Here is a 25,765-nt window from a genome sequence, read left to right on the forward strand (position 1 = left end):
AATCTCCAAAATCTTTTTAAAGAAAAGAACACCAAGACTGTACTGCACCTATTATTTCCCTTTCTGATGACAGCAGTTGAGTTAGAAATGAGCAACCTTTTCTTTTTCAAGGAATATTTGGAGTTCTCACATTTGTTGCTCATTCTGCTCCATCCGTTCTCACCTATTTCACATGTTCAGAGCATTGTGCCTGGAAGCCTGGGGATTTTTCATATTTTTTTTTACCTCTAGAGACAGAGCTCATTCCCTTCACTCCTACCTCCCTTAGTGTATGCAGAAGATCTTGCCTCTGCTAGACAATGGTATAGCAGAAGAGTGGGTGAGAACATTTCAGAAGCTGGACGTTTGAAAACAAGGCTCTGTCTTTACTTTTGAATGACAGTGCTTATTCTTTACCAGACTTGTGTGATGCTGGACAGATCTCTCCATTGCCCCCATATTTCTGTGTACAGAGGTAGATGGTACTTCAGTGTGGGTTTTTTTAGTAACAAATGGCAGTATGCTGCAAATAATTTTCTTAGGGAACTTAACTGGAATACTCTTGAGTCTTAAAACTGACAGCATTGGGTTGTCAGTGTTGACCCTTCAGGTGTTGCTAACATCATGATCTCCCTTTGTGTGATAATGTAGAGGGCCCAGGAAGATATTGTGGGCTGGTTGCTCATAGTAACACCACAAGTAGTAACATCAAGGAGTAACTGATGAAATTCTATTCACTTTTTTTTTTTTACTTTTGAGTCTTCTGATGCTTGTATCATCCTTCTCCTTCTCTCTTTTTTTTTTTTTTTTTAAATCCCAATGAGTGAAATGGAAAAGTCGCCTAATAAGGGGGATTCCAGGAGAACTGTTTTTTGTCACTGAATGGGAAAGGGGAATAAATACGCTTTCTATGGTTGGTATTGGAGCCCATATGTTTACCTGTCCTCATGGCTCTCTTATTTAATTGGCAGTCTCTGAAAGGAAGACTCTGAAACCTGGCAAACGGTTTAAGATCTCAAATGAATGGAAAAATATTCTCAGTTTTCAAAAATAGCCTTTTGGAGGAGAATCTCATGGAACCTGGAGGCAGGGAGGTCAAAAATGTCTGTTGGCATCTCTGAGGTACTATGGGAGAAAACTCTAATTAAGAGTTAGGTCAGCTTTGTGTGTCTGGGAAATCTGTTGCAGATGACATTGCTAACTGGAAAGAGAGAATGATCTCTTCCCACTCCAAAACTGGAGCATGAGTCGAGTGGATGCCAGGTTTATTTTGGCAGATGCAGCATTGGAGGTGGTGGCTGATGCTAAAGGTGTGCTGAGAAAATCTTCTCTCTGCAATGAGTGGCTTTAAGTTTGAGAAAGCTTTGCATGCTCACAAAATTCATGCAGAGTCCTTACGAATACTGTTCCTTTTGGCACTCACCCTTCTTCCCATTCCTGTAGCTGGGCCTGGGAGCAGGCAAGTTGTCTATCTTGCTTGGCCACTGCCAAGCAATTCTTTCTCTTGGTGCTCTTGCTTGCTCTTGTTTGGCTCTCGGGATATCACGTGCCTGGCAAGCTTTCAAGCGCTGGTAGCTCCCCTGTGCAGGAGAGGTGGGCAGGTTTGACAGCACGTAGCTTTGCTGGTGTGCTTAACTTTCACTTGTCTTCTCCCTGCTAAATAAATAAATAATTGACGCGTGAAGGGGAAAAGCGTGGGAGGAAAAATGTCAGGAAATTCAGAGGTGAAGCTATTTCCTCCCTCAGTAATATTTTTCTTCTGTGTGTTGTTTCTTCTCTTCAAACAATGGGGTGAGTTTGAATCCATTCTTAACTATCAGCCTTGCCATTGTTTATTCATAAATCCTTTCATGTGTGTGACGGACCTCAGGAAAAACCCACACTTCCATTGTGAGACCTCTGGGCAGGCTCTCTGCAGTACAGTGCCAGTACAACAGGGCTCCAAGTCCTCCTTTGGGGTCCCTGTGTGCCAGCAAATTAATATTCATAGTGAAGTAGATAATGTGCGTGATTTGTCGATGTGGGTTGTGAAATGGGATAACTCTAGTGAAGCGTGGTTTGTTTGGGTTTTGTTTTAAAGCAAATAAATAGCCCAGATTCTCAGAATGAGGATTTCTGATGGTAGCTGCTAACAAACACTGTTATGCTTAAGTAATTAACTTTTTGTGTGCACACTTGTATTTGGGGAAAGGGGTGTTTTGCTGAAACAGGTGAAAGTTAGTTTTGTAGTATAAAACAGGAAGCAGATGGGTACTAATTAAAGCCCTGTTGATGATAAAAGGGTGACTGAGCTTTTGAAGCAGCTGCTTTCCTAATTTTATACATAGCTGGTACGTCCTTTATAAAGGAGACGGCCTCCCTACGCTTCATTGTTTTTGTGAAGCTGGAGGAAATGCGTGTGCATGTGCGTGTGTGCTGAGGGATGGCACTTGCTGTTTCTTTCCTTCTCTGTGCTAGAGAAAATGGTGCTCCCCGAAGGTCTGGCCAAGGTGCCAGGCACCTTTTCAGCTCCCTCCTCTTCTCCCTCCACTTTTCCACATAAGCGTAGACACTGGGCTGGTGGGGAGCACCTATCAGCAGCGGTGTTGTAGATAAGGGACAGCAGCTTACTGCACATTGCAGGGTTTCGTGTCTCAACTCACCTAGGAGAAAGTTATTTTTCTTGGCTGTTTTTTATTGCTCTGTTAGGCTTTCACAAAGTGGTTAGAGACTCAACAACCAAAATACCAGTGAGGGTGTCAGCCTCCTCTGTGTGTGACCTGTGATCTTCATTATAGTCTTTAATCTTCCCAAGTTCTCTTTATACTGCCTTTACTGTGTTTTCTCTTATCTTGAGGCTCGTAGGATGGGTAATAAACTCATCTTCCAACAAAGAAAAGAAAAAAATAAGACACAAGCATGTTCTATTGAAATGTAGACAGAGGAAAAATAACAACAAAGCAGAGCAGATCCTTATACAGTAGAATCAGCAATGTTAATTGTAGTATTTTAATGCCCTCAGTGGGTGTTGGGCATAGAGAAATAAATAGTAACTTTGTGTTGACTAAAGTAGCATGTTTTGTCCGTAATGAATATATTGAATCATTGAAACCTTTTTACTGTCAGACTTCGCCACTGGGAATTGGTGTGTTCAGTCCCAGTGGTGGAGATGTCTGTGTTCCAGTAGAAATAAACTAAACTTGGTGTGGGCAGGGGGAGAAAGAGGAGGGGAAAAAATTTGATCATCAGTGGGCTTGAGTCTGGTAACATGCAGATTCAGGGGATGGCAGCTGAGGAGTGGAGGAGTATCTTCTGCATGGGGAAGCTCCAGTTGTATCAGCCACATTTCTCAGTGAGCATCAGGACTGTGTTCACCTGAAGCTCTTGCAGGGATGCTCTCTGGGTGTCTTTTTGAAGAAGCAGCCTTTCAGAAAAAGTGTAGCAGCCGCTGCTCCTACCACCTGGTGTCTTGGAGGAGCCGAATGGCCCAGAGCATCCAGGGAAGAAGCACTCCCCTACTCCTGGCAGCCAAATGGAGAATCACCAGCTCCCAAAGTGGAGGGAAGAATGGCAATGTTGCCTTCTCCATTGGACAGTATGTCTCTTGCAGGATTTTCTTACAACAAAGTCATCTGGGTTGGCTGCATTTCTGGTTATGAAATCAATGGCTTGTGCTGCATTGCTACAACCAGAAGTTTACCAGGTGCCAGAACCTGGTCTGGGAGAGGTTTCCTTCATACACAGACTGTAGGGTTATGAGTCCTCCTCTGCATTGCTAGTTTCATGAATGTTCTGGGTTTTATGACCCCTGAGTGTTTGTCAAGAAGCTGTTGCCTTTTGAGTGTACTTTGGCATTGTAATTGTGTTAATATCCGTTGGCCTTATCCTTTAAATCAGCCTTTTGACAAAGTCTGGGGGCTGGGTTTAATCTGAGGTGATTCTTGCTCTTTTTCTCGAGTCATCAACTTAAAATTATCTATTTTCTTCCTGTGATGCAGGTGTCTTTAAGCCAGGGTTATAGGAAAGCCAGTGCAATCAGAGAGACGACATTGACTGCCACTACCTCCCCTAGCTGCCTTCTGAAGGATTTTAGAATTATTTTGGAGGCTGTAAGCATCTTTGGGCTTGAAGCTGAGAACAGCTATGGTAGAAAAATGTGAGTTTGCTAATAGACTTGATTAAAAAAGAAAAAAAGAAAAAAAATCTGTATGGTTAAGGTGGTTTGAGAAGTGGGCACCTTCTGTGGCAGTGCAGAGGAGTCATGCAAGCTGATGCAAAGGTTTTGATGCGCCCATAACTGTGCCAAGAAGCAAGCTCTTTGTCACTGCTGCTCTCTGGTGAGTTCTTTCTTAGGGTGAAAGGGTCTTAAGCCTGCTTTAAGCATGTTTCTGTGGCTTCGATAGCCATCCATTCTGTATAGAAATCGCTGCAGCTGAGGGATTTGTATGAGCCACAGACCTCTCTGCAGTTGTCCTTTGGGGTGAATGTGTATCTTAATGCTTTGGTTTATCACTCTCAATCTTGAATGTTATCATGGTTGCATGCTTCACACAAAAATAGACAAGAATAGGTGAGAATGGCTTAAATAAATAAGTATATAACCTTTTCTGTTTAAAATGTAACCTATTTAAAAAGCTGTATAACATAGAGATTGGTATTTTGGTGTTCAAAATTACTCAGCTACTTCTGTCCTTGGAACATCAGTCAAATGTGTTGAAGGTATTTGTTGAATACATGTGTGTGATGGCTGCTGTTAGGCAAACTTTGAGCAAGATAACTCTGGGCTCCCTTATCACCTTCCCCAGAGGTGTCTGGCATTGATGGAAGTATGCAGCAGTGGAGGAGAGGGTGAGGGGGTCTTGAAATAATTGGCAGAGAAGGAAAAAGGAGGATTGAGCCCGTGTCCATTTTACTGGTCTCCATTATTTGAGCCTGACGTTTCTTAAGTGGTAAAGGCCTGTACTTAGCTGAGACCTTGGGAATTTCATTAAAAGGAGCAAGTAAGGGGATGCTAGACTCTGGTAAAACACTAATTGGTGCCTAGATATGTTTAAGGTACTAGGTCCAGATCCTTCACTCACTGCGCAAAGCTGAGTTTTAGAAGTACCTTTTAGATAGAGCCAGTCTTGGAAGTAATGTTCTCCTTTCCTTCAGCTCCCTCTCCTTCCTAGGAAAATGAGAAACGTGTAGTTAAACCACAGCAGTTGTTAATTGTAGTCTTTTTAAGAGATACAAAATTAATCTTGCAGCAAACTACAACTAGCTGGTAAATATTGAGGTCTGCCCTGTGGGCAGATGATTATTGTTATCTTCTCTGATTTTCTTTTATTCTGGGGGGAGATAGGGAGTAAGGGAAGAGGAGACTCTGGAGAAAGGGTAGGGTATGTAAGCTTTCCCATTATTATTTAAAGGCCGTGAAGAAGATAGATTCAGTACTGCTCAAGTGTAAAAGCATATAAACTGCTATTAATTGTGTCTACTCTCAACTTCTCCCACTGTTCTTCTGAGGCTTCAGATACCCAACTTGGTCAAGCAGAGGCTCCAGGACAATATTGCTCTACTGGAGATGCTGATTTGTAGCTTTGTCAAGCTGGCATACTTCAAAATAGCAATAGAGAATGGTGATGCATGGTATCAAGCCTGGTATAGATACAGCTGGAAAGAAAAGGGAAAAAATGGACGCATATGGTCCTACCTGTAAGAAAGCTATATATGACCCAATTGTTACTGCCCAGTTGGCAATGATTTGGTTCCATCCAATCCCCATTTGCTGTGTTTCAGGGGCTAATACAGCAACTTTGGAAGTTTATGGCTCAGAAAGTTCCATGACCTCTTCTGATTTAGAGATAAGCAGATCTGCTCTTTTGTGCTTGTCTCTTTGTACTTTTACTTGGAAGTCTGCTGAAAATGTGGGGATGGGGGGAGTCCTGTTGTCGCTGGTTTGCCAGAAATGTTCTGCAGGTAAGTTGGTAAATGTGTTCCACCTCCAAAAGAAGGGTGGTTTTGGATGGCAGTAGTGCACTGAGGTTTGCTTGGGTAGTCCATAGCTATCTGTGGGGATAGGGAATTATCTTGCCAAGAGCTTTGTTTTTGAATCAGAAGTCTGTATTTTCATAGAAAATGAGATCTTTCAAAGTTCATATCAGGGGGATCCGAAACAGGGTGTTTTTAAGTGGGCTCATTCACCCTGCCATTTGAGAACAGAAAGAGTTGGTTATTTGAGCCTGTGTGCTTGCAGGACTCTTAAGACATGAGTATGATTTTATGTCAAAACTGAAGCTCTTAAATTTTGAAGATACATTTTTCACAAGTATGGCCAAAGGGAACATGTAGTGAAACAGTTGTGTTTCTTCCCTCCTATTTATTTGGATTCCAAAGGCTTCTCTAACAGAGGAGAGGTGGAAATTCTGTCACATGAGAATTGGATACTTGAAAGATAATGTCCAAGTTAACCCTTAGGAATGTCCAACTTAACCTTATAGAAAAAAATCCTTGAGAAATTCCTGAAACATAGTCCTGTAATTTCTACTTTGGCACAGAGATTGTTTTGTATGAATACTTTTGGAACAATATCTCTCTTTTCTAATCCAGAGGGCATATTCTTAGGAATCATGGCGGGTTAGTAATCATGTCAACAGCAGACCGTGATCATGATGGGGAGTGGGGATAGCAGGTAGTTCAAAGTCTCTTCTCTAACTCTTTGCCTTAGTGTCAGGGTGAAGGTAGGCAAACAGTGCCTTGCTGGGGCTTTGCCTCTTCCAGCTGTGTTACCTGCAATCCCTGGGTGTGTGTGAGCTGACTCCAGCAGAGCTTTGTTGGTTTTCCTATGATTACAAAACCAACCTTCAGCAGATACGGTCACTTTATTTTTTGGCCTTTTTTTTTTTTCCCTTTTCTTTTTAAATGCCCTGTTTCTTGCCCCTTTTTGTTTGTGTCTTGTTCTAACCGTGCTTGTGAGACAATTATAGCATTGTTTACAGGTTGCAAAGTGAAGTAAAATTATGAATTATCTTCTTTGCTGCTGTAAGTCAGCAGCAGAGAGGAAGAAACTTGAAAATACTGAATATGCAGCATATTGCTGCGTCGGCACTTAATGTTATTACAGTGTGATATAACTTAAAATATTGCTTATTTCCTCTTTGCTTTTCAAAACAACTTGAAGCATGTTGTGACCAGGACCTAAACAGTAACTGAAAAAGTAAACCCAAACATTTTAACAGAGAAAAGCATGGCTTGCCAAATACTGTGTGGAATTTATGACTATGTAAATAATCAATATACAAAATACTTGAAAACACGTTGACTTTCCAGGGGAAGACTTTAATTTCCTTTTAAACCAAGATGAACATGTGGAAACATTCCCTGTAATATCTTCAAACTTGAAAATAATAATAAAACAATCAAGAACCACAAGAGCCTCAGTGTCCACTGGAGTTTAACAAATCTGTGGACACAGCCCCCTGAATGTGTCCATGATATATTATTATAAAAATTGACAAACAAGCTTGTCTTGATAAATAACACTGGAAAACAAGCTTCAGTAAGCATGCTTGCTTTTTTCTGTTTCATCCTTGTTTTCAGAGAGGCCCTTATGTGATCCACAGAATAAATAACGCGTCTTGATAGCTATTGCAAATGACAGCTCCTACTGCTGACATTCCTGCTATTTTTAATCTGATGTAAGTTTGTGTCCTGTGATTTTTATTATTATTATTTTGAAACGCATGCTCAACTCTGACCTAGGGAGCTGATTCTCTCAAGAAAAGAGCTTGCACATCTTTAGAGCTGTGAAGGGGGCTGTATTGTCTGAACATTTGCAAGAGGGAAAACTAAACTGCAGTACTTAAAAGAAGCAAAGGTGGTCAGGAGATGGCAAATACTAAGCAAGTCTGTGCGAAGAGTCCTAAGATTTTCTTGTTGCAGCCCTTTGAATTGATTAGGGCATTTAGGTTAATGTCTCAGCTTTGCTTTTGCTGTAGCAGCTTTAGCGCATGCCTGGGAAAAGCTAAAGGAGAGCTCCTCTGCCTTCCAAGTCATTGGGCAAAGGCACTGGGGGGATGGGAGATCCATGACAACATTTGTGATTGGAATTTGGATGTTGCAGTCCTTAAATCTGAATAACTAGCCAGGCAGGCTTAGGCTGCCCAGTTACCCATGAGCTTTTCATTGAAGGAGGATGTATGTGATGATGGTAATGTTTACCCCAAGGGAGTTTACCTCTCCCAGGAGGAGAGAGCCTAATCCAAAAATTGGTAAGAACTTTCTGAGTTTGTGGGATTAGTGAAGGGGGTAGAAGATTTTTAAAAAAACAGTGTTTTTCCTTCTGAACTGATTAGGGTGATGGAGGTGTCCCTGGGACATCTGTCCCATCTGAGAGTCTCCAGTTCACCAGACCCTCCTTGGGACTGGGAGAATGAGTGAGGTCTGCTTCAAACTGCATGGTTAGGCCAGTCTCCTTGTGTATATCAAATAGAGAGAAATAATAATGAGGGGAGATTAATTAGACCTAAATAGCAGGAGAAAAATAGCACCCCAAATTCCTTAACAAAACTTATTTTTGCCTACCAGCATCCCACTCTGGGAGCTGTCTTAGTTGGTATCCTGTATGGTCCTGCAACTTTCTAGCAGCAGGTGTGTATTTAAAAGATCCCAAGCCACAATGGTGTGGCTTATTTTACTTTTTATTGTCCTCATTATAATATTTTGATGTTTGGGAATTGTGATGAATGCTGATGCTCTTGGGCTTTACTTTGCTACTTCTATTTTTGTCACTAAAAGTATACGCTTTCTTGTCCTTTTTACTTTCTTGTTTGGGAAGGAGGAAAGCAAGTAAATACAGAGCTGATGGTTTAAGTCAGTTGCCAAATGACGTTCTATGGGAATGTGGACTTGCCAGTATGTAGATTGTAAATAGTCCTTTGATTTAATAAGGGTCTGTTAAGTACAGAGCACAGCCTACAGAAGTGAGGGAATAGGAATGCTTCCAAAACTGGTGTGAGGGAAGAAATTGCACTTTAGATTTCCCTCCTTTCTGTGCCCAGCTTGTGCTGAGAAATAGTACTCTGTCTCCCATAGCCTACTTAAAATTGTGTGCGTGTCTGAGGGTAACTTGGTTCGGAGCTGGCGCTACACATTTTGCAAGATTGGGTGACTGTGGCTTTATAATGCTGAGCAGATGTCATAAAAGCCAGAGAGTGATGAGCGCCAGCGTTTCTTGAAACTGCAGCCCGGAGAACGTCACGGAAAGCAGCGTTTGAGAGGAAGATGCTGGCATGAACAGTGCAACCCTCTGAGTCCCCAGACCCTCTTGCGAGAAAATAAACTAAAAACCCTTTAAATTTAAACCGCACCTCAGGTGAAAGAGGGTGGCTGCAATTGGCCAGACAGTGAAGGGGGGCAATGCACACTGGAACATAGCTCCAGGCTATAATGAAATTTGGATGAGGGTTTTTTTTGTGGGCATTGTAGTAGTAAAACATGTTACATAAAATCTACTAGGCTGTGGGAGCGAGCTTGAATTGGGGAGAGCTCTTGCAAAGAAGAGTGTGCTGGTGGTCTGGCATGGTTCTGTGGTGGGGGTAAAAGTACCAAGGCAAACCGTGTTTGAAGAAGTTGAGTAGAAACACAATGCCTAATACATGGGCTGCCCATTTAGGATGCACAAAAAGGGGTAATTGGAGTTTGGTACTCGGTTCTTGTAACTTTGGAAAGAAAAAAACCCAAAATGAACAAGTATGAAAAACAACACAAAGAACAATGAACAAGTATTGACTGACTGCATACGGCAGTATTGTTTATCTGTGTGTTTGCAGATGATGCAGTAGTTTAAAGAGAACTTAAATCTTGCCCTGTTTAAGCTATTTTAAGAAGTGCTTAAAAAGTCTATGTTTTTTGATAATATTTTGTTAACAAGATATTTTGTTTTTAGATGTGAGACAGATACAGGGAGAATTGGCTAGAGGAAGAATAAATAGTAAAAATGCCTTCATACACCGGACGATACTCATGTACCGAAGAAAGTGAAGGAAAGAGAAATGTCCCTGTCGTCTTTCCTCAGTTTCTCTTGGTTACTACAGCAACATCAGATATTTACAGCTTTAGGTGAAATCCAGAGGGTGGTTGTTATTTTTAAGCTGACACTGTCCCCTTACAAATGTGAATCCTTCAGCATCTTTTCCACTAGTTGCAGTAAAGAACCTCCGAAGATGCACTGAATTAACCAAAAAACCCCACCCCAACAAACCCAGACCTGCTCAACTCTTTTATTTTCCTTTTTGTACTTTTGGGGATGATACTAAAATTTTGTTAGCCTATCCTTGCTCTTGCTGTAGTCAAAATAAAGATCAAACGCGTAGTGAGATGTAGTGCTAGATACCGTTCAGCCTGTAAATGGAAAGCTTTTGCCCTTCTTTTTACAAGATGTGCAGCTTCCTTCAGCCAGGGATTTCCTGTGGGGCACAGCTAACCCTGCTGCAAAGGAAGCTCGCTGCTTTCATTGACTTTGTTTCTGAAAAAACTGTTATTCAGTGACACCCAAGTCCGGAGAATTTGGCTCCTTTGCGTGCTAAAGGAAAAGGCTGCTGCTGCTGTGCTGGTACAAGTAAAACAAGTAGATGTGATTTATTTTTTTTTTCTTCTACTCAGTCAACCCAATTTTTTACCTTGCTGAGTCTGTATATCCCTCTTGGTATGTTGCCCCTTGAGGTAAGAAATGCAGACAGACTGAATAGCTTTTCTGCAGACAAGCAAGCATCTATACTTGTCATCTGCCCTGTTGGGATGAGTTTGTGAGTTGTGGGAGCTGTGGGCACAGTGCTGCAGCTGTGCTTGGCTCCGTCCAAGGATTTGTGGCTGTAAACTGGCAGCTGCTCCTTCTCGGTGTCCATAAGGAGAGATCCAGGCAGTGGGTGTTGTTGCAGGTGAAATAAGTCCTTGAGCCTCTTCAGCCATGGCTGCCTATGGGCAGCATGGTGAATGGGGCAAGTGTCGTAAACTTAGCCCATGTCTCTGGAGCTTCCTGCTTTCATAGAATCATAGAATGGTCTGGGTTGGAAGGGACCCCAAGGATCATAGAGTTCCAACCCCCTGCCACAGACAGGGCCACCAACCTCCAGGCCTGGATCTACACAAGGTTGCCCAGGGCCCCATCCAACCTGGCCTTGAACACCTCCAGTGACAGGGCATCCACCACCTAAAAAAAAACCCCAACTGCATCTTTGATTTCCCAGCCTCAATTTTAACTTAGTTTCACTGCTGTGGGTAGCCTGTTGCTTGTAAATCCATCAGGTCGTGACAATTGTTCTGACCCTTTACATTATCAGTGATGTGGTGAAAACAAATAGTCTTGAGCTGTGTGGCTCCCTAGTAGAGCATCCAACTGAAAACAAACATTTAGGGTTAGATTCTGTGCCTTTACATAGGCAAGTGGCACATGACTTGCTTTGGTCTTTATGCAGAGCTTTTAGCATGTAAAGCTTATGTAATTTCTCAGGCCCAGACCTTTCAAACTGTTTCACCTTGTTATAGCTTTTAGGGTAACTGTATCTGGTTTGCTTTTCTATTCTTTTTCTCTCTTTTTTTTTTTTTTTTTCTTTTTAAATTCTTGGAAGGCTTCTGTGTGTCCACGAATGCTCATGCAAAAAATGAGCCCTGTTTGCAGACTATGATATTTCTTACCTCTGTGGTTTACACTCAGACTTTGGCCTAATTCTCACTTTACTGCTTCTTAATGGTGAGAACCGTGTTTCTAGAGCTCCTTTTAAGATTATCTGCTGGTCTAATTGGTATTGATACACTTAGCATGTATACACATTTGTAGCTCTTCATTAGAGCTAACGACCGTCAATGGAAGGCATCTTAGTTTTAGAAAGAAAAAAGAAGGGGGGAAGCTTTCTCTAAACAGTGCTGTAGTCTTTGTGATGAATTGGGTGTAGCTGTGGAGAATGGCAGAGGTGAAACAGGCTGTCTGTTAAACAGGAAATGAGTGATTAACATTTTTTGTCCTACTGATCATAATTATTCCCACTGGCTGAAAAAAGATAAACACCCCTTAGTCTCTCTTTACTATAGTCACAGGATAAAATTCTAAGCTTATTAGTCACTTTGGCATTGTGTGGATGAACTGCTACTTTATTACTCCAATTTTTAAATTTATTTATTTTAATAAACTTTAATGAATCGTCTTCCTTGCAGTAACCTGCTTGCACTCTGCATTCAAGAACAGTGTTGCCACTACCGCTGCTGCGGTGCCTGTGTCCCCTCTACAGTTGCATTCCTGGTTCTTGCATTAGACCCATGGGTGAATCGGTGAGAGCGCTACCTGCCCGCCGCGGATTGCAGCAGCCTTCCACACAGTTTATTACGCTACAGACAGTTTAAATGGCTTTAATCCCTTTGATGAGCTCGCATTAGTGGTGGTGTGTGGTGCTAATCTTGGCTGCAGTGTCGATTAGTGGGGCATCAGCGTATGTGCAGGCGTTTTCTGCCTTACCTTTCTCAAACAAAACATATTTTTCTTGTATGTGTGACAGCTTAAAATCTGTGGGACTGTTTTGAAAGACATTAATTACATCCCTGACCTCTGATGGTTTATAAATGGAATCCTTTATCAGCTTGTCCATGATAGCAACAGGGACTGATGCAGGGCACCCAGGTTATGCATGCATCTCTTGCGTTGCTGTTTTTGAGTTACTGATGTAACTGCGTGGGAAGGCCAGAGGTCCGAGAGTGCTTAGAGGGGAGGAGAAGGGGCCCCAGTTATCAGGGCATCCTGATTTTGAAATGGTCCTCTTCAGTGAGGCCTTAGTGTTGGCCTCCTGTGTTACTGGTCAACTTGGGAAAGGCTTCTTCATCATAAAACTACATATACAAACGTGTGTATATATATACGTATGTAAAACATATATATATGTGGAAAACAGAAAATTGGGTTGTTTTGGGTTGCTTTTTTTTTTACAAATACAGTATCCTTATATCTGTCAAACATTTGTTTTCCATCTGTTAGAACAGTGAACTTAGAGTTTTGCAAGGGTAGTATTAGAATTTGGATCACCAGTTGTCCCTGCTAGCTTTGATTTTTTTTTTTTTTCTTTTTAAATCTGGATATATATGTCTTCCCTTATTTTCTATACTTCACAACTTTTGTTTCACCCTGATGGCTATTTGCCCCTCTTTTTTTTTTTTCTTTTTTTTTTTTTTTTTTTTCTTTTGGTAATAATACTATGCTTCCTTCTTAATTTTGCCTTTCTTTCACCCCTGAAAACCTAGACAAACCTGTTTGCTTCCTTGGCTTCCCAGATGACTTTACCAAAGAGGGAGAAAGTTCCATTTGACAAATCCCTTTTTAAAAATCTCACAATTTTCATATGCATCTTCATCTGTTGTTTTTCCTAATCAGTGTCACTTAGTTTCCTCGGCTTTGAAATGCTAGCAAATGTTTATATATTTGGTCTATGCTCTGTCGCTATTATATCATGCCTGTATTACAGTTATAGAAATAAATGTAGCTATAAACCAGAATATTGGCACTAATGTAGGTGAATGTTAACCTGATTTTGGTTCTGACTCTCTCTTGGGTGGTCATAAGAAATTTTGGATGGGGTCATCACATGTGGAAGAGTACCCAGGGGTGTGCTTGTCCTGTGTGTATCTGTCTCATACTATGCTTTACCACCTTCGTGTTTTTTAAGCTCATTCTTTGAATGCCCATGTAGGGAAAGTAGGCAGGTGTTCTCATTAGAAATGTCCAAACTGCCATTATGGAAAAGAGATTGAAAGGAGTCTGCCTGGAGTGAAGAGGAGGGTTATCTGGGGATAGCAATTGGGAATTACTCAGACACATGTCAGTGGAGTTGCTAGTTCTGACATGTGAGTTTTCATAGCCAAGTCCCTTCAACATCAGTGTCTAGAGCTGTGTTTGTATTTCTGCTACTACGTACCATGTTTGAGTGGTTGTAAAACCCCACCCTGGTCTCTGGTGCCCCATGGCTGCAGGATGCAACCTGGAGGATCACCAAGCTCCTTTGGTGTCTGCAGTTTTTCAGTCTTATACAGCTATGAGAAGGAAATGTAGGAGAGTATAAATCTGTGGAGTTCACTGCAAGACTTAGATAAATGCCAACAATGTGTGGTCACAGGAGACCCATCTCTGTGCAGATGTGTATAGTGACCATATAGTGATAACGTATATTCTGTCCCAGTCTTGTACATTCATGCATGGAACAAGGGATGCATTGCTGAAATCTTATCAAATGAAACAGTCAATGAAAGTATCTCTGTGTTTGGAGATGTTACTTCATGGGTGGTGGTCTGGGAAAGACTCTTGCTATGCCACCATCAGTAATGAAAAGCAGAGAAACAGTGCGAGGTCCCTCTAATAAGATTGAAGTGTTTCTGTGCTGTTTCCAGCTGACACTTCTTAACCATTTTTGTCCTGTGCTGTTATACAAAGTCAAACAAAAGCACCCCCCAAGAACAAAGGACTCAAAAAAGCATGACCTGTTTGGGAGGAAATCCTGCCCTTCTACCTTCATGCAGCTGCAGGTGGCAAATTGCCAGCATCTGCTAAATATGACTCTTTGACCTGGGGCCAAGTTGACATGCTTTCTTGTCCATGCTCTTACCTGACAACGGAGAAGATTCCTGAGCTGTAATCAAAGAATGCTACAGTTGGGTGGCAAAGGATAGCTATTTCACTAGCATTTGAAGATTCTGATACCACAGCCAGATGTGTGTTTGTGTTGGTGAATATTCGTATCAGGAACCTTTCTGAGAAAGAAATGTGGCTAATGCTGTTTTATGAATAAGTGTGGACTACCTGTTGACCAAACACTTTTGTGTGTCCAACACTAGCTCTGAGGTAACCCCAAGCTCCCTATGCAGCATCTGCATCTAAAATTCTTGTATCTCACAGTCATGAGATAAGACAAACAGTGTTGCCTTACACCAGAGTGCTGTACTACAGGCAGCTCTGGTACATCTGGAGTTATTAGTGTTCTCTTTCTTCCTTAGTGTCTTCACCCAGCCTCTGCAAACTTAGCAGGATGGTTGGAAACCACAGTAAAGTGGGTACAGGCAGTGAAACTGTTCCAAGCAGATCTGCTTGTTTTACCAGGCATGGTGTAGCTCAGCCTTGGACAGATCCTGCATGGTACCTCTTGTTATGTTTAGTCCGTGCTGCTGGTGTTTGCCTGTTAATGCTCAAGGAACTCTGAGCAAGTGTGGTGATGAACTTCTTGTCCTTTGTGTACTTTCCTAGGATGTTGTTTTATGACTTTGTTTTAGTGGTGTTTGCCACTGAGGCTCCAAGAGGAGTGTGATTTAATCCTCCAGACCTGCTGTAAGGTCCCTATGCACAGCCCTTGAGAGGCAGGTCTGATGTTCTCTTTAACAAACATGGGGTCTTCCCTTTTCTGCTGAAAAGCTTTTGGTTTGGTGCTCGCTCCACAGAGGGACTATGCTAGTTCTGTATCTTCCTGCAAGCTGACAGTAATGTGACACGCTAACACCACTGGCTCATGTACCAACCACCAGTGATCACAGCAGACACCTCTCAACAGCGATGACATTAGTTGATGGGTCTCTGAACTTCTCTCCTACCCCAGTCCTTGAGCCCAACTTTCTTGTCAGACACGTTCTTTTTGCGGTTATCATAGAGGGTCAAAGCAAAAGTACTCTTGAATGTCCTATTTCTGAAAGTTTCTCTCCAGCTTCCCAATCTGTTTCAGATTTTGTTTGGAAAGATGTGAGACCAACAGTTGGATACTGTTCCCTGATCTGTATTTGCAGCCATTTCAGCTGATAGTAGTGCCAGCTGACTAGCAACGTTTGTAGCCTGTCCCCTTGGATGAGGTATAGGAAGCAATGGACTGCTGAGAAGTCCTCTGAAAGACAAATTGCTAGGCACTAATTAGACTTACCTCTGTGGACCTGTGTATTGTGGAAGCAGTCTTGCTTTTACGGCCTCCTGCATTGTTACAGCTGTGTTGGCCTCCAGATGCCAAGTCTTTCTGCCTTAGTGACTAGAGAATCTCTTCTCTGAGATGCATGCTCTATTGCAGTACCATCAGCATACACACTGTGATAGAAGGTCCACTTGTTCTTGTAAAATGTATGGACTGTTGCATCCATTCCCTTTGGGTGGCTATCACAGCACTATGATCAAATGGGTGTGTGAGGGTGGTAGCAGCCATGGGTAGTCATAGGTGTTTTTACAAGGTTTGGGTCTTGCAGCTCCCCAGATACTCGCAGATCTGCAATTACATCCTGTTTGGGGAGGTTTGCAATAGGACTAAATAGGACCAGTGCTTTGCTTCCCTTTCTCTTGCATGCTCCAGGGGCTGGGTTGGAGGGAAGTTGGCCAGCATGACTGTATGGCTTCTCTTCAGTAAGTACAGACCTACAGTGTTGTCAGGATTAACAAGGCAACTGTGTTTCCAGGTGGTTCTTTTTAATAAAACAGCAAAACAATTTGCTGAAAAAATAATTAAATACATAAAGTGTAGTTGTAATATTGGCATGATTTATTTATATTTTTTTAGCATCTAATCAGGTTAAACTTAAGTTGCATGTTTTAGTATGAGTATCCCTTGAGTTTAAATGCTGTATTAGATATCAGCTGAGCTACTTGCACCCAGGGATTAAATGTCTGAGACATTTATTTCTTGAATTATTCAAAACTGTAAAGCAGTTTGAGGTTTTTTTGTTGCTTAGAAGAGGAGCAAGCAGGATGTTCTCGCAGCAGCGCAGTGCTGCTGTAGGAAGTGTTGGAAATGAAGCTGAATGCTATACATGCATAGATTCAAATGAATTGTTTTCTTGGCTTTGTGAGTTTTATTAGCTGATGTGTGCTCATCACATCGCATTTAGCCCATACTAGCTTTGCATATTTTGGCTCTTGGTGAGTAATGATAAGCCTATCCACAGTTCTCTGTCTGCATGCTGAATTATGGCATGAAATCAATTCGCAGACCAAACAGGAGAGGAGGAGGATCTCTGTGCTTTATCTCCCAAGACGGAAACTCAATCCCAGGAAACACCCCACAGGTGGCAGCAGCCCTGCTGCCGTCCTCACGAGGCTTTGATAAAATTCCAACTCGGATGCTCTCAGAGTGATCTGGCGTGTGTTGTTGCTGCACGGAAACCCGCCTCAGAACGCAGCTGCTTGCCTTTTGTGTCACTCAGGCCAGGTTTTGGGAGGCTTTGCTTCGAAGTCCTGCTGAAAGCAGCGTTTGGAGGAGTCCCGCAGCGTGACGGGGCCTGTGGTGCCGCCGAGCGCCCCGGCCACTGACAGCCTCACGGCTCTTCCGGCTGCCAAGATCCACTGCTGAAACTATACTTTTTTTATCAGGTCATGTTTGCGTCTGGCAAAGATTTGTAGACACAACATCATTAACAGCAGTGCATATTTTCACAAGATTTACCTCTTCAACACTTTTTTCCAAGTTAGTAAATCATAGCTTCTTTAATGTCCTGCTGGCTGCGTGAAAAACAGGAATTTATGTAACAAGCTCTGGGCCACAAACCTTTTCCTGTTAGGAAAAATTTTTTTTCTCATTGCTGGCAGAGCTAGGAGACAGCTCTGTTACTCAAAGAGCGACCTCAGATGTCCTCGGTACAATAATACCAGATTATAACATTTTTGATGACTAAGGAATAGCAGTGATTTCTTAAATATTTAACACTTCTGTTGCAGACAAGAGGGGATTGTGCCTTTAGCATGGTATTTTCTCCCCCTGATGTTTTGTGTGTTTGATATGCCTATTTTGATAGTAAACAGTAAGCCTGAGCCAACTGGGTGCGTTTACAAAATACAATTATAAATAAATAAATAAATAAATGAACTGGCACAGGAGGTTTTTTAATCAGCAGATGTGCAGAACAACTTTCTTGCAACATTTCTAGAGCTGGACTTGGGTCAGCTTGGGGATTCAGCTGTGGCTCTGGAGTGAAAACCACGGGCTGTGTCGGCTGGCCTCACAAGGCTTCTCAGGCAGCCCCTGGGGCTGTGGGCAGGTCCTAAGATGGATTTTCAGGCTTAAACGGCAAATAAAATTTCAAGGCCTTTCCTAACAACGTGTAGCTCAATAGAGGATGAGATTTTGATTGCAGGGTTAGCTGCAGTGAGGAGATACTGCCCTTCATTAATTAGTTAATATGAGACATTGGATTCCTTTAAAAATTGAGTAAAGAAATGCTCAAATTATCATTGGTGTTTATTTAACTGGGATAAAATGTTGAAGATGATTCTTTGTAGGGAAAGGAGAGGTTGGAAAGGCTTCTGAGATTAGGCACATAGTTTGCCTCCTTGCTATGCTGGTTGAACAGCAAGCTGCTATGAGGCCATGTTCTGCCACCTTCTGCTGTCAGAGTGCCTTGTGCCCCTGTTTGGAGTGAAGCTGCACTCCTGCAGGTTTAGTCTCAGTACGTGGTTGCCTGTGAGGTGTTACCACGAAAATGATTAGAGGGCTGGAGCACCTCTCCTATGAAGACAGGCTGAGAGTTAGGCTTGTTCAGCCTGGAGAAGAGAAGGCTCTGGGAAGACCTTATAGCAGCCTTCTAGTACCTGAAGGGACCTTCAAGAAAGCTGGGGAGGGGCTTTTTAGAAGGGCATGTAGTAGTGATAGGACGAGGTGGAATGGTTTTAAATTGGAAGGGGGTAGATTTAGATTGGATATTAGGAAGAAATTCTTCACTATGAGGGTGGTGAGACACTGGAACAGGTTTTCCAGGTGTAGTTTTGCCTGGCTGGGTTCTGGTGGAGGAGGGGGGCTGCAGGGGTGGCTTCTGCAAGAAGCAGCCAGGAGCTCTCTGCATGCTGGAGAGAGTAAACACCAGCTGGCTCAGGACTGGAGTCATCATTGACCAAGATCGAGCCAAACAGTGACGGTCATAGTGCCTCTGGGAATCACACTTAAGAAGAAAAAAACCCGCAAGCAGATGTTTTTTGACACCAGAGAAGGGAGTGAGAAGATGTAAGAAGCTCTGCAGACACTGAGGCCAGGGAAGGGGGGGGAGGAGGTGCCTCAGGTGCTAGAGAGAAAGATGCCCCTGCAGCCCGTGGAGAAACCCATTGTGGGGCAGGTGTCCCCCTGCAGCCCATGGAAAAGGCCAAGACCCCACCTGCAGCCCGTGGAAAGGCCCCATGCTGGAGCAGGTGCAAATGTACAGAAGATGCTGTGATCCACATTGGAGCAAGCCTCTGCCAGTACTTGCAGCCTGTGGAGAGAGACAGAGACACAGATATGAGCAAGAGGGAAAGGGATCCATGCTGGAGCAGGGGAAAGGCGTGAGGAATGCCCCCCTCCCCAGCTAAGAAGGAAACCAACTCGTGAGGAACTGACCGAAACCCCCATTCCCCCATTCCCTGCCCCTCCCCTGCCACAATGGGGGGAAGAAGGGAGCAAAATCATGACTCAAGTGAAGTCTGCTAAGAAGGGAGGGGTGGGGGGAGGTGCTTTAAGATCTGGTCACACTTCTCACTACCCGACTCTGGTCTCACTGGGTGTGCAGTGCAGTGTAATAAATTAGAGAATTTTCTTTCCTTTATTCCATCTTGAGTCTGTTTTGCCCGTGCCGCTGATTGCAGAATGATCTCTCCCTGTCCTTATCTCGACTCCTGAGCCTCTCAATATATATTTTCTCCCCAGTCCAGCTGAAAAGAGGAGTGATAGAGCAGCTTTGGTAGGCATCTGGCCTCCAGCTAGGGTCAAACCACCACACCAGGGAGATGATGGATGCCCCTGGAGGTGTTCAAGGCCAGGTTAGATGGGACCTTGAGCAGCCTGGTCTACTGAGAGCTGTCCCTGCCCATGGCACGGGGGTTGGAACTTGGTGATATTTAAGGTCCCTTCCAGCCCTAATCATTCTGTGATTCTATGATTCTTGCTGCCTTCATCTGCTGGAGGGCTCCTCTTTGATCCTAAAGTAGCCATTCGTGTTGATCTCTGCAGGTGGACAGGCCTGCTTTGGCCAGTTGACTTTCTATGGTCCACTCTGTGTCATGGCCTTTGCAGGGAATTTGAACTTCTTGTCTCTGATTTGAGCCAGATCCCATGAGTTGACTGTTTTCACCTGGCATGCCTCCTTAATGGTCTTCACTCCTTTTCTTCTGTTGTCTGGATATATAGGCAGTGGGGAAAGATGTGCATCTTTGAAAAAGCAGATGTACACAGGAGGACAGGTAGAGAAGGTGAAGGAAGCCATTTCTTAAGATGCATCTGTCACACTCAGCACTCTGTGTTGGGAAGTTCAGAGAAAGAGCAGCCAGACACCAGAGTAGTGGCCACACTTCATCCTCTGGTTTGCCTCATGAGGCACGTGAATCCCCATGAGCTGTATAATCCTCTTGGTTTGGTGCTGTGGTGGGTCTTGGGGGTCAGGTTAAAAACTTAAGAGGAGATAGATGGGAGGAAAACAGGAAAGCCAGAATACAGGTCTTGTAGGTCTGGTGACCATTTAGTGTTTTGAGATTACTGGCCTGCTGGTAGATCAGCCTTACTCCTGATTTCTAGAAACAGTCTTTCCAGTGTTGCCTTCCTGCCTCACCTCCATCCAATATTTTTTTAGACAGCCTACTAAAAATGACTGAATAGAATTTCTCTGCCATTGAAGTTTAATCTCTGGCTTACCCCCTTCATGTGTTATTTTGTGGTACCCTCCTACTTGTTTAGTATGAATTGCAGCCCTAGTGCAGACTGTGGGTCCCCACGTAGGCTGTGCTACTGTCCTACCCTCCTATCAACATGTATGTCTGCCCATTTCAGCGCTCTTTGAGCTTGTGGCCTTTTGTTAGCAGTTATGTCAAAATATAGGACAGCTTTTCTGGTGATACAATGTTCTTTATTTGTGCCTAGCAAAAAATTACATGAGAAAAAAATGTTTATCTACAGCTTGGTAATTCTAAGGGTAGTCTCTTGTTAAGAGGTCAATCCATGGGCTTGGATTTTGCATTTTTGGGATTTTTTTCCTTTATTTAAAACATTAAACATTACTCGTGACTGGATAATGAAAAGCTTCAGCACCTCTGGTCAATCTTGGCACAAATTATTTTGCACTCTCAGGTGTTAGAAGGGTAGGTTTTGCATGTTAAAATGTTGATATTGAGAGAGATAGATGGTTTAAAGTCTTCAGTTTTAAGTGCAATTTTTTCTATGTTGTTTGTATTCCTTTCTCCCTTATGATTTCTTAGGCAATTTGTGATGTTTATTTGTAATAAATTAGAAAATAATTCACAGCTGTTTTTCTATATGTGTTTTCTCACGTAACACGAGTAACACAAAGCTCAACAATGTTCAGTGACAGTACTCACAGGTTGGCATGTTGGCAGGGTTTGTGGATGTGCATGATGAGCTGCCATTATAAGGACCATAGAACAGGATCTAACAATCCTGAACTTCATTGTTAATTATAATAATGATTATGATGATAATCCCTAAATGCAGTCAGCTTCAGCTTGTTAGGATGAAGCTGATAATGAGATTTTCAGTCGTCTCTTTTGACTTCTGATGTATTTTGTCTTCTTTATAAGGAATTTGTATTTCCAAACAGCTCCTTCATTGTTTTATTTAACTTTTTTATAATGTCAGATGTGATCAGGCCACGTGACAGACAAACTGACTCTCTGCAAGCTCGTTTCAGCTAGTTCTGAGTGGTGACAAAAGATGTTTCTAGACTTTTCCCATTTCATGGTTACTCCATGTTTTCTAACAAAATGAGAATAAGTTTGCAAAGACACATATTAGTACACTGTAAAAGAAGCAAGTTTTCTCCATTACTTACATGTTTCTTTGTTTTTCAGAATTCAATCCGTCACAACCTGTCTCTGCACAGCAAGTTTATTAGAGTGCAGAATGAGGGAACAGGGAAGAGTTCCTGGTGGATGCTCAATCCTGAAGGAGGGAAGAGTGGCAAGTCTCCTAGGAGGCGAGCAGCATCCATGGATAACAACAGCAAGTTTGCCAAAAGCAGAGGCAGAGCTGCCAAGAAAAAAGCATCCCTTCAGTCTGGTCAAGAGGGAAATGGTGACAGCCCCGGATCGCAATTCTCAAAGTGGCCTGCAAGCCCCAGCTCTCACAGTAACGACGACTTCGATAACTGGAGTACATTTCGACCCAGAACTAGCTCTAATGCTAGTACAATTAGTGGAAGACTTTCTCCTATTTTGCCAGAGCAAGATGATCTTGGAGATGGAGACGTGCACTCCATGGTATACCCACCACCAGCCTCCAAAATGACTTCTACTCTACCCAGCCTTTCAGAGATGAGTAATTCTGAGAACATGGAAAATCTTTTGGATAATCTTAATCTCCTGTCACCTAATACGTTAATGACTGTATCAACTCAGTCTTCATCTGCTACCCTGATGCAGCAAACGCCAGGTTACTCGTTCGCATCCTCGACCACAAGTATAGGTTCACCAAATCCAGACTACAGGAAATTCACGTATGCTCAAGCTAGCATGAACTCTTTGCCCCAGATTCCTATGCAGACTCTTCAAGACAGTAAATCAAGCTATGGATCGATGAACCAATATAACTGTCCTGCAGGACTTCTGAAGGAGTTACTGACTTCCGATTCTCCGCCGCACAATGATATCTTGGCACCAGTAGACACTGGTATTTCCCAGGCTGGTGGCAGGGCCCTGGGCCAAAGTGTGCTGATGGTCGCTAATTCGGTGATGCCAACTTATGGCAGTCAACCGCCCCACAACAAAATGATGAACCCCAATGCCCGCCCTCATCAAGGACATAACCAGCCAACACCTGCAGTTAATGGCCGTGCCTTGTCACACACAGTGAACACCATGTCACACACTTCAGGTCTAAATCGCTTGTCCACAGTGAAGACTTCGTTACAAGTGCCTATGAGTCACCCGATGCAGATGAATGCTATGAACCCGTACGCCCCTGTTAACAGTTGCAATGGCTACGGAAGGGTGGGAATTGTTTCCCTCCACCAGGAGAAGCTTCCCAGTGACTTAGACGACATGTTAATTGAGCGGTTGGACTGTGACATGGAGTCAATTATCCGTAATGACCTTATGGATGGAGAAACTTTAGATTTTAACTTTGACAGTGTATTACCTAACCAAAGTTTTCAGCACAGCGTAAAGACAACCACACACAGTTGGGTGTCAGGCTAGGATGTAGTAGGAGGTAAGCTGTGCTTTTTATAATAAATCTGAAAAACAACTAAAGGGAAAAAAAATCTCAAAATACTTAAAATCTGGTTGGCCTTCTGTGTTGGCATGTGAAGTGCCTCTGTACGCTCAGTCACTTTCCAGTCTTTTATTAGTTTGTAATTCCAGTTTGCACCGGTGCATTAGGATTGCCATGTACCAACTTTGGTGACTTCATGTAGAGCACTAATGTTTTACCATTAATATGTTAAACAAAAAACTTGCTGGTAACTAGCAATTAATTCCCCCCTCCCCCCCATTTAAGTTGTTTTAAAGCTAGTTTGAGTATATTTTAACAGATTTAATCTTTTGGTGTGAATGTTAATTTGTTCTTTTTGTTGTTTTTGTTTTTGTTTTTCCTTCCTAGGCTACGGTTAAATTCTCCAGACTTGTCTGACAGCAGGAACTGAGAAAAGCAGTACAAAGATGTCCTTCACCTTCCTTTTTAATTTTCTTGACAATGCTGTGCGCATGCACTAGCTTTTTTTTTGGGGGGGGTCTTTTTTTTTTTCCTCCTTCCTTTCGTCAGAGTTGGCAGCAGACAGAGTATTTTCCTGTACAGGATGTTTGCCCAAGGTTTGCAGGTTATGTGCTGCTGTAGATAAGAACTGTGCCATTGGAAATTTCATTACTCTGAAGTGCCAAATTCACTACACCATATAATCACAGCAAAGACTCTTACATCATGTTGTGCTTTCGGTTTTGTACAGTATGATCTGTAGAAGAAGAATTGTTTTTTAAGCATATCTGTTTTGTTCCAAGAAAAGTTTATAAACTTTTGTAAGAATACTGTGATGATCTCATGCCCTAAGTAAGTTTAACCTTCCTTGATGTTACCTGTGTTCTTATGAATTGAGATAACTGTGGACTTGCCTGGCAGCAGTATGAACTGCATTATTTTACTCAAAATTACCACACATTTCATATGGGAACAGAATAGCCTGTTAAATATGACCCTACTAAACTCACTGACTATTCAGAGCAAACAGTAGGTTAAATGCCATTTGATAAGTTACCTGTATTCATGTAAATTTATGCAAGAATATATCTGGATTTCATTGACAGACTAATGACTTTATTGTTGGACTTAAGATAATTTTTGGAATACTTTCCAAGCTATTTTTCTTATAATTAAAGTCTACTTTTGTTACATAGGCAACTTAAAAAAAAATATCTGAGATCTGGCAGCATTCATAACCTCTTCATTTTGTACAGTATTTTAACTGGATTAAGTACATGGTTTTTATAAATTTCCCTAGCATCTGGGAGTGCTAATAAATGAAAAGCTTAATAAGTATCTTGAATACAAAACATTTCTGTCCCTATTTTTTGTTGTGTGATGTATAAATATAGACAACTTTGTTTAGGAAATATTTAATCAGTTTTATATATGCATTTTTAGAAATGTCATCTGCTTCTACTATCATTTTACTCTGACTACCACAAAGTGTTAAGTATTCATTGTTAGACGCTTGTACAATGCTTCACATTTATATTTATTTCACAGAGGTCTCATAATGTTTGTGCACTCAAGGGCAGGACCTTTTGGAGGAAATCCGTAATTTTAGAAAAATAGAAGACAAAATTTTTGTTTGTCTTAATTATCTCTAGTTTTAGGGTCTGTCAGTGTTTCTGTTATAATGCAGTATGTTTGAAGAGTCAAAAAGTGCTTCTTTTCACTGGGAGGCTAAAACTTTTGTGACAACCCCCCCCCCTTACAGGGCAAAACAATAATTTTTTTTAAAAAATAAGAAAGATAAAGTAAGTGACAAAGTTACACAAATGCACAAGCTTTAGGGGAGGGGAAAGATTTAACGATAGAGACCTTTTTCCTGTGGAAAAACCTGCTCTTGTCAGAGTAGGCACATTAACAACTACCTGAGCATTTTCAGGATTGGGTCTTGGGTAGGTAATTTCTGATTTTTTGTCATTGCACGATGGAGCTTTCATGGATATGTGGATAACCGGCCTCACCTGTCTCTTCACTGGTTTCTACACACCATTTGTGTGTTACAGAAATCCGTGGAGCATTTTTATGCAATGACAGGATGAACGGTTCTTGTGCTAGGGCTGCCTGTTGTGAAGAAGGGGAGAAATAAATATTTTTTCCACTGGTTTTTGTTTTGTCTACGTAGCCCACAACTGGAAAATGTTCTAAGTGAAACATATCTTCCCTGTAGCGATGGCGTGCAGTAGAGAAAGAAATAGGATGTGCTAAGAAAATGAAGTTTAGTAACAAGCCATATATTTAATGATCCTGTTATGACTTTCCTAAGGCTCTGCAATGTACTTACTGATGTGCTAGCATTTAGCTCCCTGTTGGGCTTAAATCACTGCTAATTACAGCTGGTCCTACTTTTTTAGATATCCTATTACGGTTGTCAGCAATTCCAAAGGCTGATGTTAAACTGTCCTGTGGTACAGGATCTCCCCCAGCATGAAATCAGTCTTTGAACTTCTGTTGAGCAAAATGGAACTTTCTTAGTGCCGAAGCCTCAACGAAGCCGCCTGCTTTTCCAGGCAGGCACCACTGGTAACATCTCCACTGCCATGCTCATCGTCTCCAAGGCATGATGGTAAATCCTGCCAGTGGAGCAAGTGGAGGGCTTGCATGTGGGTTTGTGAAGATCC

The 25,765-nt window shown here is 42.3% G+C and overlaps 1 protein-coding gene across 1 annotated transcript in view; it reads left to right on the top strand.

The window, feature by feature from the left end:
• Positions 1-23,623, top strand: part of FOXO1 (forkhead box O1) — a gene marked incomplete at its 5' end in the record, with an annotated part of 61,820 nt that extends 38,197 nt beyond the window's left edge. The window contains 2 exons of the mRNA XM_084268672.1: positions 21,755-23,111; positions 23,502-23,623. Of these exons, the coding sequence (XP_084124798.1) occupies positions 21,755-23,098 (1,344 nt within the window). The 3' untranslated portion in view covers positions 23,099-23,111; positions 23,502-23,623. The remainder of the gene's footprint in view (positions 1-21,754; positions 23,112-23,501) is intronic.
• Between the last annotated feature and the right edge of the window lie 2,142 nt (positions 23,624-25,765).

This window comes from Gallinula chloropus, assembly GCF_964237585.1.
Source record: "Gallinula chloropus genome assembly, chromosome: 1".
NCBI classification, from domain to species: domain Eukaryota; kingdom Metazoa; phylum Chordata; class Aves; order Gruiformes; family Rallidae; genus Gallinula; species Gallinula chloropus.